Genomic DNA, 18,550 nt, shown 5'->3' on the forward strand with positions numbered 1-18,550 from the left:
GATTTCTAGCATTTTGCCTTGCCCTTTTTGCCATTGGTGGCTATTGTTAACAAATAAAACCAGTTAGATAAAGTAAATGTTAGTATTGTTAAAAAGTAAAATAAGTTAGATATGGTGAGAGGTGTTACCTTCTCACAACCCCTTGCATTATGATTTGGCTCTCCACAGTTGGAGCAAGTCATTACTCTCCCTTTTCTTGAAGCTGCCCATTCACCTTGCCTTTTGATTGCCTCATCTTTTTGTCTTGTTCTCTTGATTTTAGGCCTCCCAGCCATCTTGACTAACTCAGGTGGTTCCATTGCTTGTGATGGATGTACCTTCCAGAATTTTTCACCCCTAACTGGCTGCAACTTGTACTTGTAGGTAAGCAGATATGCTTCTTTGCTGTACCATCAATTGATTTCATTAATAGGCTCCAACCTTTTTAATTGCAAGGATTTAATTGCATGTGGGCATGGGATTCCAGTAAGATCCCATCCCCCACATGTGCATTTTTTCAAAATCATATTTACAGTGTGCTTATCTGCCCCTTCCCTGACTTCATAGCCATTGTCACCGTCGCTGTCCACATAGCAAGAAGTGTTAGCTATCTTGAAGTATTCATTATAAAGCTTCAAACTATGTGGACTGAAATCATTTGCCCATGACCTCACAACTTCCTCCCTTTCCCTCAACTGATTCATCAACTTTATCCTTATCTCCTCAAGCATTTTAATGATTGGCTTTTGCCTTGCTTCAACCAGCCATGCATTCACTGACTCAGTGAAGTTATTCTCAACTTTTTGGTTCTTGCACACAGTATCAAAATAGGCTCTACACCAAGCCTGTGGAGGATACTTTAATAATGATTTAGCAGCTTCCTTACTCAGTTCCCCAATACTCTTCAACTGATCCTTGAAATCTTCCTCATAAGAGCTCCAGACACTCCACCATAGCAACTTCTTGAACTCATCTGTCCTCCATCTCTTGCACCAGTTTGCCTCTATGTGCTTCACACAAAATCTATGGTGTGAATCAGGTAGAACATTCTGGACTGCCTCAATTAATCCCTACAAAATGAAAGTGAATATTAGCAAACATGTAGGTAATTAACAACAAATTGAAATGAAAGAAATAAAGATATCTGGATAAAATTCATACCTTCTGCATATCTGACATAAAGGTAATTCCCTCACCATCTTTGAGATCCAATGACCTTTGAAGCAATTCCAAGAACCAGGTCCAAGTCCTTTTGGTTTCTTTATCAACAACTGCCCATGCTACTGGATAAGCCTGATTATTGGCATCTAGAGCTACATCAAGTAATAGCTGACCTTTTGCTTTTCCTTTAAAAAAAGTACCATGCCAATAAATGGTCTCAACCCTTCTCTAAAACCCATCTTCAATGCTTGGAAGCAAGTATACATTCTCAAGAATTTTCTTTTACCTTGTTCAAGGGCATCCTTTGACAAATTAATGACTATATCACTGCCCAGATTACTTATTCTAAGCTCATTGGCATATGCCTCAAGTTTATTGTAATCATCTGTGAAGCTACCATCCAGTTTCTCTAAAATCAGCCTCTTAGCCCTCTTGCACTTTCCATAAATAACATTAACATTGAATGTGTTTTTCAGTTCTACTCTCATCTCTTTTATCTTAAACTTTGGGTTATCTTGCACCTTCTTCTTGAAATAATTTGCTATTGTATAATAATCAACCCTAGAATTCTCAAATGCTTCATCACATGTATGTTTTGCTTTTAAGGTCTTTACCCTAACCCCAGGAAGGTCCCCATCTGGAGTAATATGAACAACAAAGGGGCAGTCAAATACACATCTATATCTTAGCCTTTCTGGAGAACTTTTCAACAACTTTAGTTCCTTTTTGTTTTGCTAAGGCATAGAAGTTGAGATATTTTCTTGCTTCAGGTATATCCTTAAAGCTCATACCCTTATACAGTTCCTTATAATTATCCAAACCTGGCATAATCTCTCTTTTCTTTTGATTAGCAAATGTTTGTAATTCATCACTATCATACTCTACCTCTCCAAAATTAGAATCAGATTCACTTTCAACATCACTACAATCAGTACCAACTTCATAATACAGTATAAGACTCAGAATGATGAACTATGTTAGTCACACTAATAGACTGCTCACACTCATCTACAGTATAGAAATGAAGAGTCTTGAATTCATCAGAGATTAGACACAACATATGTCTTATACCATCATCATCCTCAATCTCATAATAATTACCAGATGGACCATTCACAATTAATTGTTGAACACCTACATTTCCTAACTCATTAATGTATAAATCCACTAGATATTTGTAGGATAGAAGTTCAGAATCATAACCTCTCTTGATATGGGACAACTTCTTTGAATACAAGACATGTGGGCTTGTGATCCAGTCCCCATCATAATGCAAGATTAGGTCCACCAATGACATCCTTGCTATTCTGTAAAGGTAACAATAAAAAATACCTAAACAAATTAAAAAATACTATAAAGAATACGGGGACAAACAACAAAAATATAACATAAACAATACTAATAAAGAACAATAACTAAGCAATTAAACAAAACAGAATTATAAATCCTGTATGGATTTAAGGGAACACAAATAACATGTAACAACTAGGGGACCACAAATAATTCAAGTAGTAAAGGCCCACTAGTACTAAAATATTCACAGATTTCAGTTGTGAGGGAACAGAATTCGACACACCCAGCACAGACATATGCTAGACAAGCAAACGACTAAAAGGAATAAATGAAACCCCACATTACCATATCTCACCAACTTTAATGCTTACAAAATTCAGAAAATACTAACACAAAACACATGCAAAGACATTCCACACAAGAAAATAAGACAAAAAGGTCAGAAAATAACATCTTAAACCAAGACATAAGAAAACAAAACATATTAAAGCCCCAAAACGATTTGAGCATAAAACCCTAATAATAAACTAAGACAAATACACATAGAAGGGAGATAAACAAGTAACATTACGCAAAATCTACATACCTTTTCAGAAAATTAATTCTTTAATCGGCAACATCGACTAAGAGAAGGCTTTCTTGAAGAACCCTAACTTTTGGTCTCCTGGTTTGTTCTAGAATGAGGACCGATCTGTTTTGGGGGTCTTCTTTAAGTGATTTACGGGTGGGTTATACAGATAAAATGAACCAGGTCATGGGGTTAATTAAAAAATAGGGGGTCCCATTAAGTCGTCCAATCAAAGGTTGCCAAGTGGATATTTTAATTTTAAATGGAAGAATAGATGGTGGAGGGACATTTTAATTTATGGGCACAAACAGTAAGGATTTTTTTTAACAAATAGTATAACGGGGGCCAGATATGACTTATTTTAGATAGTATAGGGACATTTTTGGCCCTTTTCCGTTTTCTCTTTCACTTAACGTTCTGCTTGCTACCCCCCCCCCCCCCACACCCCCCACACACACACGCAAAATCCCATTTTTCTCTATCCATTTCTATTGAGGAGCGTTTATTAGGTGATGATGACCCAACTAAAGTGGGTGCCATTACATTTTAGATCTTGATAACCTTTGAATTGGAATAACTCTGGCCATTAAATTTAATGGATGTTAAGATTGTACTCACAATTTGTTCTTTTTGGTGTCTTGCTCTATGGAGACAATGAACAGAAAGTGGAAGGAAGCTAGAGATGTGATTTTTTTTTCTTTCTTAAGAGGATTTTGGAATTCTTCATTGATGACGTAGTCGTAGGGACTGATACAGAGTGGGTTTTTCGGCCGGTGATGTTGCTTGTTGTTCTATGTTCCTGGTCCGCTCGTTGTTTTGGTTTTGGGCGAGGAGACCGGCGGCCAATGGTTGAAGGGGGGAGGCGGAAGCAGAGGAAAAGAAGGCATAGAGGGTGGTGGTTGACTGCGTAAGAGGAAGAGAAGGAGAAGTAAAATAATAATTTATAAAAATAAATAATGACGTGGATTAATTTAGCTGAGGTGGATCTGATATGCTTCCATGTCAACTCGAGTGAGCAACACGCAGTGCCAGAAGTGTTTAAAACATATGCTTTGATAGGAGGACCAAGATGTCAAACCTGAACGAGTAAAAGTGTCTACAATCAAACCTTTCTATAACAAGCTCGTTTGTTCCGAATATTTTTTGATGTTATAGCAAAGTGCTGTTATAGAAAACATATAATTATAATATGACATAATATAAAAATTGATTCCGGAAAAGCTTGACTTTTATAATGAAGTGTTGTTATATAGGGTAGTTGTTATAGAGAGATGTGACTATATTAGGCTATTCTGCCTTATATTAAAGGATGCTATATTTGGAGAGTATTAAAGTTGAGCAGAATCAGACACCAAAAAGGATTTAAGAAAAATTCTCATTCTTTTGGTTTAGCTGCAATAATCTGCTAGCTAATATTCAACTTGTTAATAAAATTTTCCTACACAAACTCGTTCACGCAAGACATTGGAGTTTAATGCACGCAAACTGCCCTAGACACCATGGTTTCAATAAATTTTAATCAATAAGTATTCTTCCAGTACAGAGTAGTATTCTCCCAAATTCCAACCAGGTAAAAATCAAGATTATAAAGAATAGATTACATATTTCAATCACAGGTCAGACTCTACAAATAGAGACAAGCCCCAAGCTCCACATGTACAAAACCAGGATATGGTATATATCAATAGCATATGCAGTGATGGTATCCATTGTATATATGTATACATTGCTTAACAGGGTGATGAATAAGTTAAGCACCCTTGTTACTGCTCCATGGTTTAATCACGCCAACGACGATGATTGCAACTATTATGAGGAGGATGATGATGGCAAAGCACATCCATTTTCTGGAATTCCTTTGTAGTTTCTTTGCCTTTTGTAAAGCAGTATTCCCTGATTGCACATGGTCTACAGCAGTTGAAACCTGAAAATTCGGGTTGTTTGGAAATGAGGAAACATAAATGTAGCATACTCAAAGTGCCAATACTTAGTTTAAAGAGGGATAATACAAGGACAGAATTTCAGTACCTGTGATTCGATATTATCAAGCATGTCTCCTTGAGCATCAACTAACACTGCTATGTCCAAGAATATCTGCGTTGCAGTGTACGACAAAAAATTTAACCAGACATCAATATGCATTACTCATTTATCATGGCACCATATATATATTCCTTTATTTGTCATGTTTCCCAACTGGCACCAGACTAGATGTGAATAGGGAAAGCATATACCTGTTGCAACTCAAGAAGCTTTCTCTCTAATTCTCTGACTGCATCATGGCGCTCTTGAATTTCAGCTAGAGTGCCCATTATCTGCAAGTCGCCAACAATGAGAACCAGTATACTATTATATCACCAATCACTAAAATTTCAAGTGCCTCGGTAGCAAGATTGTTAACGTACCTAAGCTTCTTTATCACACAAAAGGCCAAAAGTTTGCATATAATGTTATTTATTTAATAGAACATGAAGAGAGAAAAAGAAATAAGGATTAGGTGATGGTGGTTAACTTTCATTGTACATTTCGGGCACTAGTTGTTACGTTTCATCGTACTTGGTCATTAGATCAAGATTGGCGGCCTAAAAATGATATGCATCGAAATAATGACATAAAACTCTAGAAAATCTTAGAGGGGGCTCAGGCAAGGAGATCCCGTATCCCCCTTCCTGTTTATTTTAGTAATGGAGGGCCTCAATAGCATGTTAAAGAATGCCAAGTCAAATGGATGGGTGAGGGGATTCAGAGTTTCAATAACTGCAACATGGAAATTTCCCACATCTTATATGTAGATGATTCTTTGATATTATGTGATGCAAACATTGACCAACTAAGGCACATCAGATTAATTCTAACAGTCTTCGAGGCAATATCAGGCTTACATGTCAATTGGAGGAAGAGTATGTTATATCCAGTTAATGAAGTGGATCAACTACAAAGGCTGGCAGGCACACTGGGGTGTGAAATTGGAACCCTACCAACAACTTACCTGGGGTTAGCTTTAGGGGCAAAGAACAAATCTCAAGAGATATGGCAGGGGGTGATTGAAAGAAGTGAAAAGAGGCTAGCAAAATGGAAGAGTCAATACCTTTCTTTTGGGGGAAGAGTGGTCCTGGTAAACAGTGTGTTAGACTCCATCCCTACTTATGTAATGTCCTTGTTTCCTATTCCAGCTAGTGGAAAAGAGACTTGACACTCTAAGAAGAAAATTCATTTGGCAAGGTAACAAGGAGAACAAAACTTATCACCAGGTAAATTGGAAGACTCTCATCTTCAGCAAGAAAGTGGGTGGCATGGGTATCAAAGATTTGAGGAAGCAGAACAAAAGTCTACTTTCAAAATGGCTTTGGAGATATAACTATGAGGAAGAAGCATTATGGAGGCAGGTGATCAACTACAAGTATGGCCAGTTATCCCATTGGTGCACCAAAAATGTGAAAGCTACTTTTGGAGTTAGTAATTGGAGAGCTATCAGATCTCTTTGGCCCGATTTCATCACACACTGTGGCTTCAATATTGGTGATGGTAGTAGAATTTCTTTCTGGCATGACAATTGGCTTGGGCACGGTCCCCTCAAAGATTTATTTCCTGACTTACACAACTTACTATCCAGTTCTGAAGCAACAATTCGGCAGATGTGGGGTCAGTAAGGGTGGAACTTCAATCCCAGATGGTCTCTAAATGACTGGGAGATTGACAGAGTAGCTGAGCTATTGAGGCATCTGGAGTTATTTCAGGGCACAACAAATACAACAAACTCTTTGATATGGAAGGGGACTAGCAAGAAGACATTCACAGTTAAATCAGCTTACACCTTACTATCGGGAAACAATCAGGGAGACATCAATTGGCCTTGGAAACAAATTTGGAAAACCAAGGCTCCTTTCAAAGTGGTATGCTTTTCATGGTTAGTTGCTAAGCAGGCCTGTCTAACTCATGAGAACCTAATGAAAAGAGGATTTCAACTGAGCTCCAGATGCTATCTGTGCTCTACAGATTCAGAAAGCAATAGCCATTTGTTCCTGCACTGTAGAGTTACTTCCCAGTTCTGGCAACTTTTTCTCAGCATGATTGGACTTAGGTGGACTACGCCAAAAACCACAACAGATTTACTGAGATGCTGGAATAATCAGGAGGGCAGTGTAAGGCAAAAAACCTGGTGGAATTTGATCCCAATGTGTATATGGTGGATAGTTTGGAAGGAAAGGAATGCCAGGTGTTTTGAAGACAGAAGCAGTCCTATTCAGAAGTTAAAGATGAACTGTATCTTGTTGTTTCATTTTTGGTGTAAAGAAAATTATGTGAACGATGAAGAATCGATTTTAGACATCATAGAATCCTTGTAAGAAGAACAAGGATAGGTTTTTGCTTCTTTTGGAATCTGTAAATGGTTACCAGCACAAGGTTGTGCTGGGTTTCTTTTTTTATAATACATATCTGTTACCTTTGTCAAAAAAAAAAAAAAAAAAAAACTCTGAAAATCTTATCCATCACCAAAATAGTAACCTCCCGCTATTATTTGCTGCCTAACCCCATGCTGCCAGGGCTAGTTCCCCTGCTATCTCCCCTCTTTTGAATATGATTCCAGTATGTTGCTCATTCACTTTTTTGGTCGGTCACTTTGTGCTACACTACTTCAAGGAAAAGCCATTGATCAAGTAGCAGCTTGAGGATTAAAGATATCTTTGTCAACTTGGCCTTATCAAGCTCAGAAATTTTTCAAAAGAATAGGAAGAACAAAATCACTTGGTTTCATATAATATAAAAATCAAATCATGAATCTCCTTCCCTCTTTTTTTTCTTTGTGGCGTTTGGGGGGGGGGGGGGGTTGTAAGAATTAATATGAATGTCAATTACTTTATGGTGGTTTCCAGCGAGTGGGAAAGCAGCTAAGACTTTGTTTTTAGGAGAAGGGATATGGCATTAGCATTTGACGGAAAGGGTATATATAATGGAACAAAACGCAACATAACGTTAAACAAGAGCTGTTTGCCAGATGTTATGATGGTAACAAGATACTACAGGGCGGCGGAGGCTTCCCCTCAGCTCTACTTTGCCTAATCATAAAACCAGTTTCTAGAAGCCTAAAGTATCAGCATCAGATCATCCAGAGTAGTCATTTCCCACCTTTCATCCATTTCTAGGTATTTGAAGATCTATAACTGTCCTTACCGAACCTTAAGAGGGCTGAAAGATGGATCATTCCAATGTCAGTAAAGCAGCTTCTGAGATGGTAAAAGAATGTTGCGAGGAGTAAGGCATCACGGGCTTTAATTCCGGAAAAACATATCTAAACACTGAGTGCATGTTAAAGAACTGAAATAAAACAGCACTAAATGGCATAGAATGGCCCAATTTCATGTTTAACAAAGCCAGTGGAAAACCCGACAGAAACTTAAGCTGTTTACAAGCATGGACTTCTAAATCCCAGAGATAATAGCTTCAAGCATTCAGATATTGATCCTACGTGCTAGGTGAAGAGGTTACAATCTAATAATACTAGGGCATAAGGTAACAACACAAAGTTAATGAAAGGAAGAGCTTGCAAAAACCATTGAGCAGGTTCCTACCTGTCCTCGCCCTTGTTGCTGAATAGCTTTCTGGAATATTTGTTCACTATCCCCAGTCTCTATCAATCTATCAATTGTCTGAAGATGAAAATAGAGGGAAACAAGAAAAAGGGGGACAGTTAGAAGATATACCAAAAAGAATCTACGTTCTCAATAAGTAACAAGAACTACAAAGCTTTACCTCTTCATCAGCTCGATTACCCGTCACTGGCGACCACAAAAAGAGAAAGATACAAAAAAAAAAGCAATTAGAATTTGTTTTGAAAACATTTAAAATCCATGCAGAAAATTCAAACTCAGAAGTTTTTGGCACCTGTGAATACTCGCCTTTCAACAACCTCACGGTATTCATGGTGGATGTTTTCTCTTAAAGCCTGCAAACATTTTAATCAATTGAACCTAATAGCAAGTAAAACCTAGAGAAAAAGCCATTCTTAACGCAACTGACGTACCTGAAACTCGGCCATCTTATCTTTGAACTTCTTTTTCAAGGAACTGCAAGCATATATAACGTGTTAAGTGCATACCATAGGTATATCAAGATAAGTATTAAGAATGTGCAATAATGCAAGAGGGAAAGAGTAAAGAGAACAATAAGGACTTCACTTTAACTATTTCTCCCATACAGTAAGCACTGACAAACTGGAAACTACTAACTGAAGTGTTTCCACATGTGTGCATATAAGAACTAAGAGTTAAAGTTATGATTTTAATACTTTAATGATTTGATAACAGGGAGTACTATAAGGAGGAAACACACTGTTTCTGTTTAACAGGGATTAGAATCACCCATCCATAAATGAATTACTAAAAGGAGGAAATACACTGAAAATATTCTGCTGTCCACAATCAAGTTCAACAGAAACTATACATCCCCTAGCACAAACATTATTTACTCTCCTGATCAGTACAAAATTCAAGAATTCAAACTCTATTTACTATGAAAACATTAGTGTTTGGGACTGAGGCATAGCAGTTGTTGTTGTTGCTTGCCGCAGCATAGTGTGTACATACGTCATAGCCAACCAATTTGAGCATCTCTTTAAAATAACTTTGTGATACCCATTCAACAATATCAAAATAGTAACTGTATGACAATGAAGTAACTATCAGAGAAACAAAGGAGACAAAGTAGTTGAAATTACACGGTTGTAGCTGTTCTTGATCTGTCAACAGCTGATCCTTTACCACATCCCGGCTTGTTTCTATTGGCTAGATTCTGCAAGAGAATAAACAATAGATTGAAACAGAGAGAAGATTAAAGGACCAAAAGTAAGACAAGTAAGAATTTAATGTTACTCACTTCTTTATCAAGTTCCTCAATTTTTAATTTGATTAATCGAGCTATTTTTCCGACTTCATCGACATCTTTTTCCATTCGCTGCTTAATTGCTGCAGGTTACAATTTTATCAATTAACAACCACCTACTTAAAAACAACAGCAAATACAATATGAAAACGAATAGCAAGAATCAAAGGAGAACGGACTTTCCCAAGCAAAGGGAAGATCTTACTCAGTGCAAAACTCCTATTTCAATTGTTATTTTATTTGCTACATTTGCAAAACCAAAAAAACATTCAATAAACTGCACCTACTTGCTTCATAAACATCCTAAATTTAAGGACGGTAGCACTAATCCATTCTCAAATTGCTTTAGGGCATGCTCTCATCTTTTATCTGTACTCCTAATGTGTTTATTATTTGTAGAAGTGTATCAAAAAGGGAACAATATGGTCTCTGTGTTACATAAATTGGGATACATACTTATACAAAAGAACACATAAATTGGAATAGAGGGAGCATCTAGTTATCTTATGTTTTGATTCATTCTACTTTCTATTGTATGGTATACCAAGAATGGCAGACCTCTTTCTACAAAATTGTGGAAGTCTACCTGCAGGATATCATAAGAACATATAATAATCTCACTACATAATACTGAACTCTGATGCATGTCTTTTTTTTCCTAAAGTAAAACCATTTTTGACATTTCAACTATCCTTTTGAAGAAATTTTTTGATTCAACTTTGGTAACACATTGGGTGATTCTTACTCCAATCAAGTTAAACTAGGTTCCATAAAAAGTTAGTGAGTATATATTACGAGTCCAGAATACCATAAAAATGCAAATGAATGGCGAAAGGATGGGTTACCTTTCATAGCAGCAGCTTTTGTAACAGCCTTTGATTCCTCATGAGCATCCTGTTAGAACATTCAGAAGGACCTTTAAGTATTTACATATTTACCTGGTATTTAAAGAAACAAAAGATTATGCAGATCTTCTAACCTCATTTGGCTCAAATATCTTCTGCTAAGTAACCTACATTGCGCCTATAGTTCTTAAAGTTACCACTTCAACCTCTTAAGTTAGTTGAAGTACACATATTGAGAGAGAATTATGAATTTTAGAGGGGATATATGGAAGAGCCTTCTAGTTATGTATAGGAACACGATTTATCTCTGGAAGCTAGGTTATGTTACGGAACAGCCAAAAGTCAAAATGCTCAGTGAACCAACAATCTTTTGGACACTGTACTTTTTCTGACTTAGACACAGTGCACTTAATAAATCTAAACACCAATGAACAGATGGAAAAATGAAGTTGCGAAAGATGGCAACTACTATCTGATAAACCATGACATGGAACACATACCGTCAACAATATTAATTCTCAAACGGTAGAAGCTCGTCGGAATACTTATCAAAGAAAAAGAAAAGGAAGCTCGTTGTAATCTTACTAAAAAACTGAGATACACAGGCTTATAAATTAGGTGGTCAATAGAAAGGAAGTTAATCATATAACACATTAGAGTTTTACAGGTTTTAGTATAAATATCCAAATCCAGAGAGAATACAAATATTTAAAATGTGACACCTTTGTGCGCTTGATTAGCACATCGAGGAATGCGAATTTTGAAAACAAATCTATGCATGTGAAAGTTGAACCTTGGAGCAGAAAGACGTTCAATTAAACCAAGAGCTTTCTACATCAAGTGGAGAATAAAAGAAGTTACATTAGAATTTCAAAGACCTCGAACACATATCTTATAACACATAACAAGAAACCAAACTCATAAAAGAAATACAGGCATGAGCTGCTAAAAGAATGAGCAAGTTGTAAGAGATAGAAGCAGTGTCTCTGACACAAAAGTAAAAGAAAAAGGGAAAACGTGAAGTACTCAAATGCACTTTCGAGAAATTAGGTGCCACTTCATTGCAGGATTATATTGGCAATTGTACCTTTTGAAGAGAAAGATTGAAAGAAAAAAAAGTACAGAAATTTATACCTGAAGTTTCTGGAGTAGTCCGTTCAGTTTTTCATATTGTTTCTCAATTTGTTGAACCTAGCACACGAAGATAAGTGAGGCAAGAAATGGAGGAAGTGAGAAAGCTTCATGAGATCAACTTCAAAATGCCAGAGAAAGTAATTCAAGAAGGAAAGGGAGAGGGATAGTACAATCATGGTATTATTCTTCTAACAAAAAAGCAATAAGATTATTCATAAACCTTTTTAAAGAAATCGTCGAGGCCTAGCTCCCCGGAATTCATTGCTCTTTGTGTTCCCATTTCAACATCTCCATTTCTATCATTTTGATGCCTAGGGGCCTCGAAAGTATCAAAATCATCCTACAAGAGAAATCAGGCTATTATAATATGAGAAATGAATTCAACAAGTGCATTACCAAAAGGATATAGATAATTATATTGAGTACTACATGCAGCAAGATGCTTCGAGGATTATATCAAAGCCGACATGAGTGAATGAAGTTAAAAAACTAAGACCAGTAAAAATAGCACTAAACATACTAAACTTTTGGAGAAGTCCAGTGACACAGACATTGAATAGCCTCTGAAATCATCAGTAAAGAAACAAAAAAAGGAGTTCCCTAGGATAATCAATTTTTATATATAAATGGAAAAACAAAGGCCAATTAATTTTACATACATCATTTTTTAATAAGAGTGGTGTCTGGGCAGGCTTGCACACCTCACAATTCCACCAGGTACCTTAATTTTACATACCTTATACCACATGAAGAAAATCCAGGTTCAAGGACAGTTGGTCAATGACAAACAATACCCACAGCTATTAGAGTTTTACATACCACATTGAGAAGGAAAAGGATCTTCAGGTTGCCAGACCAAAAAGTTATGTAGAATATACCATTTATGAAGCGAAATTTTTGAACTATAAATCACATATCCAGTTATCAGCTCTTTGGTTCAGAGTTACAGCACAAAGATGGATCTGATTAGTGAGTACTGACACTCTTTCATCTATTATCATGGAGATTGACATAGTTATAATGACACCATATTAGCATTGGTTCCTTTTTATTTCAGCAACGTTTAACCGAGCACTCATTAGGGACCGAAATGCCAACCCAAATATTGCTAAAAGGTGTAAAAACAGCTTATAGTTTGACAATTCTCGGGTCGAAAATGTGCCATGGAGAGGAGTCTACAGAGGATCAGGCAACTTTGCCTCCTAATATCTAATCTTACCAAGAAAATGTGTTAAAATATGTGCAGGGAAAAAGTATGGACACTTCTTTCACCTCCATAGCAGGGAAACAATTGAGAATAATGCTTCCCGAAGGAGAAGATCTTGTTAAGGCCAGTCTTTCCCCCCCTCCATAACAGGGACACGACAACATTCAGACATAATCCTTGACAATGAAGCCTACAAATCATTTCTTTTCCTTGTGCATTAAAATTCTTATAAGCAATGGAAATTCTAGGAAGTTGTTTTCCTTCACTTCTTCTACCCCTTACAGCATTAAGTTTAAAAGCCAACTTCATCGTAGTGGCAAAGAAAGGCCAAAGAATGCAGCTTGTTAACAATTGTCATGATCCAAATGTCATTTTGTACTGTCTTTTTCATTCATAACTTACTCATTAGCTAGAAGCCGTCAAGAAACTCAGTAATAAACAATTATTTACTACAGAAACCTTTTTTTTCCTTAATAAAATCAAGAAGAAGAACATGGTAAGTTTGAGTACATACAAATATTTGACCATTTAAGCTATGAAAAGTGAAACAAGGGAAAACACAAAAAGGTTCAAAATAAATTTTTGTCTTTTTTCCATTTCTTTGTCATTCTCAGCTGTCATAAAGATTTAAAAAATGGTAAAATGGGTATACTGCAAATAAAATTTGATCCTTTGAGCTATGAAAACATTGAAATACAAAAAAAAAAAAAAACAGAAAAAGGTGAACAAGTTCTGTTCTTTTCCATTTCTCAGCTGCCAAAAGAATTAACAAGAAAAAGAGTTAAATTGGGTATAATGACCAATAAAACATGATCCTTTGAGCAATGAAAGTGAAACATGGAAAATCCAAAAAGATTTAACAAGTTTTGTTGTTTTCCTATTTCTTTGTATTTATCAGCTGCCATACAGATTTTTAAAAAAAAAAAAGTACATTGGCTATCATGACAACTAAAATTTGACCCTTTGAGCAATAAAAGCAGTGAAATACGAAAAAATCCAAAAGGGGTCGACAAGTTTTGTTCTTTTTCTCATTTCTTTGTATTTCTCAGCTCTCATACAGATCAAAAAAACAAATGGCAAAGTAGCTATCATGGCAACTAAACTATGACCCTAAGTCGAGGTCAGCATCGTCATCAAAAAAAAATTGACCCTTTGACCAAAGAAAGCAGTGAAAACATGGGAAAATCGAATAAGGGTCGAAAAAGATTCATTCTTTTCCCAATTCTTGAAATTTATCAGCTGCCATATAGATCAAGAAAATGTAGATACAAAAAAATAAAAATAAAGAGGGGGTGTTAGGGGGGAAATATGGACAGCTTACATTTAAAAGGTCGTTCATTGTGGAGAAGAATGAGAGATCTTTTTGCTGCTCTCTCTCTCCTCCGTAGTTTTCTTCTCTATAAGTTTTGCTTTTGAGAATTTTAGAGAGAGAGAGAGAGAGAGAAAGAGAAAGAGACAGCGATATGAAAGAATGTGCTTTGCTGTTGCAACAGCGTGTGAATATTCAGTGACAGAGCGTGAAGGGAGGTTTCTTTTCTTCAATTCAAACCTTCTTCTGTTACAGTATCTATTTTTAATAGACTAATAAATTCTATCGTTTCTTTTCTTCAAACAAGGACTTCTATTCTCGCTTTCAAGTTTGAACTTTTAAAAAAGCTAAAAGCTAACAATAGCCCACTAAGATTAAAGTCCCGGGGGTCATTTATCCAAATTGATACTCCCTTCCGTTCACAATAAGTGTCCAATTTATTTTTAGCATGCCCATTAAGAAAATACTAAATTCCATACAAAAATACCTACTATGACTAAACTACCCCTAATTAAACATTTAATGTGAGGAGTACGAAAACTTTTTAGGGATATGCACATAGGGGTTATTTTGTAAAAATAAATTGAATTCTTTCTTGATTACATAAATGGACACTTATTTTGAACCAAAATGAAAAAACAAATTGAACACTTATTGTAAACCGGAGGGAGTACTAATTTTGGTACTTATTTATCAAAAAGACAATTGTACCCCTCAAACTTCTTATGATCCACATTACATAAGGGTATTCAAGTAACTAGCTTCAAAAAGAAGGGAAAATCTCACTTTATACCCATTAATTTCAAGGAATTTTTATATTCCTATACACTATATGAAACTATATTACCCTCCCTACTCAAGTTTTACAATAATTACATTTTATATACCCAATTACCATTTATGTACATTTTAAGGGAATTAATGATAATAATTAGTGTCCTAAAATTACTCTAACATATCTTCCACTCTCCCACATTTCTCTCTCCACATCCCACCCCCCTCCCCCACGTATCTTGCACCCACCCACGATTCCACCATTGACAACCCTTAAAAAGCTTTGAAGCTTTGAATTTGAATTTGAGTTTTCAAAAAATATTATTTGTTTGAATGGATGTTGTTGCAAAGAATTGGGAATTCTCTCTACATCTCTCTCTATCTCTCAATCCCTAATTTCAGTAATGTAAAGCAAAGGAAAAGAGAGCAGCAATTCCACCGTTGACAGCCATTAAAAAGCTTTGAGCTTTGAATTCGAATTTGGGTTTTCAAAAATCATTATTTGTTTGGATTGGGTGTTGTTGCAAACAATTTGGAATATGGTTTGGAGTTTATATATCAATTTTGAGGGGTTTTGGTGAAGATTAGACTTGATTTGGCTGAATTTCAGATTGAAAGTCGTCGAAGAAGAAGAAGAAGAAGACATGATATACATTATATTTACGAAATTGTAGTAAAATTGTAGAAAAATTGTATTCTGCTGTTTATATATTTTTCTTTTATTTATTTAACTATTGTATGAAAGTTGAACAACATTGTATTAAAATTGATATTGTAGTTGTATATAACTAAGTAGAAATAATGTATGAAAATTGTAGATAAGTTATATAATATATAATTAGTCATATGAAATTTGTTTTTACTATGTATAAATCAGATACAAAATATACAAAAGATATATTGTATAAATTTTGTATTTAAGTTGTATGTTATTGTAGTTGTATTTAACTGTGTAGAAATAATGTGTGAAAGTTGTAGATAAATTGTATAATATATAATTAGTTGTATAAAATTTATTTTTACTATGTATAAATCAGATACAAAATATACAAAATACTTATTGTATAAAAGACACTCCCACCAGAGAAAAGGATCCCTTCTTTGATTCCAGTTTGCTCGTTAAGGTACTCCACTTTATTGTATAAATAAGGAATTTGATTGAGCTTAAGCTGATTTAATATTACTATTTTTTGGTATTTGTAGTTGGGAAATCTTATGTGATCGGGAATAATGAGGAAGTGCTGTCCGATAGTGAGCGAAGAGTATCAAAAAGCAGTAGAGAAATGTAAGAGAAAGCTTAGAGGACTCATAGCTGAGAAGAATTGTGCTCCTATTATCCTCCCATTGGCGTAAGCACTCTCTCTCTCGCCTTTTTAATTGCTTATTGCTGAGAAGAATTGTGATCAATATCGAATATTATTGAGTTGAATTCAGTATATTTGACTGTAAATATCGAAAGAGAGGACATGTTGTGGTGTTGATAAGTTTATTTTTCTTTAGTAAAAATTATAAGTGTGCATATATCTCTCTGTTTTTAAATGATTAGAAGTGTGTATATATGGAAGCATGTGTGCAATCATAATATTGGATGAATATAGAAACTTATTCGCAACTAAAGCAGCTTCACTTTCCAATTTTGCGATCAAACATGTAATGATGCTGGTAGAACGAAGACTACGAGAATGGAGAAATTTAAAAACAAAGGGCGTACCAATTGACGAGCACTGCCGATGATTGGAGAAAAATAAGGAAAGAGAATAATAGAAAAAAGAAAAAGAAAAATGGTGTAACTAAATCCCTTGATTGAAGGCACAGATAATGGATTTGGGAGCCTTTTAAGGTGGGTTGTATATATTTTGTAAACAAAACTTGTTTATGCCAGGTAATTAGCTAAACATGGACATTAAGGGTAATAAAGTTTCAAATAGTGTATAGGAATGAAAAAATCCCTAATTTCAAACTATTTACCCTTTAATGCCAGGCCCAAACTATTTACTACTCCTACCCATGCTGCCCAAATTATTTACCCAGTTATTTCCCAATAATATGAGGGAGTAATAATTGGAATCACGTGCAGCTTGTCCCCCAGCTCAACTGCTTCTCCAACTCTTACTCCACTCTGCTCTTTTTTCATTTGAAGCAAAAACGGCAATCCCAATTTCAGCTATCAAAATTCTAATCCAAATCTCGTATCATCTCTGTAAAAAGCACACATATGTGACCAAAAACTACTAATCTTCTCTTATTGTTGTATTCTGGGGTTCATCATCAATGGCAATTCGCACTAATACCTTCTTCTTTCTCTTCACCCAAACTGGTTTTTGGAGATTTATTGTACAAAAATTCAAATCCACCATTGAAGGACCTTGAAGCTTGAAACTCATAACTTGGTTTGTTTGAGTTTTGAATTGTTTTGATCCGATCCTATATGGGTTTGTTTGAAAAGTTGATTGGAGGTTGTAGCTAATGTTTTAGTCAATTTGGTGAAGATTTTGTAGTAGATTTTAGAAGTTTGGATTGAAATATAGTTGAACAAAAGAAGAAGACGAATTTGTATTGTATACTCAAATAGTATACAAGTATACCATTTTGGTATACAATTCATTCCAACTATATACCCTATTAGTATAGCTATATACTATATTGGTATCATGTGCTAGTTGAATCATTTTTTGGTTGTATTACCTGTATTTAATTAGTACAATATTGATTTTATTTTAATAATAGTAATATAGTACAATATCTTGAAATACTTTATTATATTAATATGTGGTACACTATTTTTTTTTTCTCTTTATGCATGTGTGTTATGTAATAATAGTATAGTCATATAGTTGCCGGGAATTAACCAGTAAAACTGTATACCATGTTGGTATAGTTATATGCCATATTGGTATCATATGGTAGTTTGAACATTTTTTTGGTTGTTTTGGCTGCATTTTTAAGTGAATTCTATTATGAAATTATTTATATGAACGTGATTTGCAGTGCTGGAATTTTTTTTTGCTGATGGATATAGATTATATGTATTATGTAATAGTTTTTATAATTATAGGCAATTGTTGGAACGACCCATACAACTATATACCCTGTTAGTATATGGAATGAGCAAGTTGCTTTGCGAATATTTAGCTTTCAATGCGAGCATGTAATTTTCTCATACTTTTATTGTATCCTTTAATGTTTTGGTACAGTAGTATAGTCACAGATAGTTGTAGCAATATTCTAGAGCAACCATAAACTCTGTTGGTATACATGTATACCATATTGGTATCATATGGTACTAGAAGTCTTTTTTTCTACTTATATTTTTATTGCATTTTCCAATATTTTATTATCATTTCGATTCTAACTAGTATATATGGAGATTTAGTGGCCGTACATTATATTTTCTTGCTCCA

The 18,550-nt window shown here is 35.1% G+C and overlaps 1 protein-coding gene across 1 annotated transcript; it reads right to left on the reverse strand.

Annotated features, from left to right (window-relative positions):
- Positions 1 to 4,471: 4,471 nt before the first annotated feature.
- LOC109219506 (syntaxin-132-like) lies at positions 4,472 to 14,628 on the reverse strand. The gene is made up of 13 exons (XM_019383966.1): positions 14,388 to 14,628; positions 12,080 to 12,199; positions 11,860 to 11,916; positions 10,726 to 10,774; positions 9,875 to 9,963; positions 9,717 to 9,790; positions 9,024 to 9,066; positions 8,885 to 8,945; positions 8,753 to 8,778; positions 8,572 to 8,649; positions 5,236 to 5,316; positions 5,030 to 5,095; positions 4,472 to 4,925 (listed from the first exon to the last, which is right to left on the reverse strand). The coding sequence occupies exons 1-13, from the start codon at positions 14,403 to 14,405 to the stop codon at positions 4,752 to 4,754; spliced, it is 936 nt and encodes a 311-aa protein (XP_019239511.1). The 5' UTR covers positions 14,406 to 14,628; the 3' UTR covers positions 4,472 to 4,751.
- Between the last annotated feature and the right edge of the window lie 3,922 nt (positions 14,629 to 18,550).

The sequence above is a fragment of the Nicotiana attenuata genome, unplaced genomic scaffold (genome assembly GCF_001879085.1).
Source record: "Nicotiana attenuata strain UT unplaced genomic scaffold, NIATTr2, whole genome shotgun sequence".
Classification (NCBI taxonomy): Eukaryota; Viridiplantae; Streptophyta; class Magnoliopsida; order Solanales; family Solanaceae; genus Nicotiana; species Nicotiana attenuata.

Coding starts and splice junctions, on each gene's coding strand:
- LOC109219506 (XM_019383966.1), bottom strand. Junction 8,779..8,884: donor TGAAAGGCGAGTATTCACAG/GTGCCAAAAACT, acceptor TGTGGTCGCCAG/TGACGGGTAATCGAGCTGAT. Junction 5,096..5,235: donor AGCTTCTTGAGTTGCAACAG/GTATATGCTTTC, acceptor ACTGCAACGCAG/ATATTCTTGGACATAGCAGT.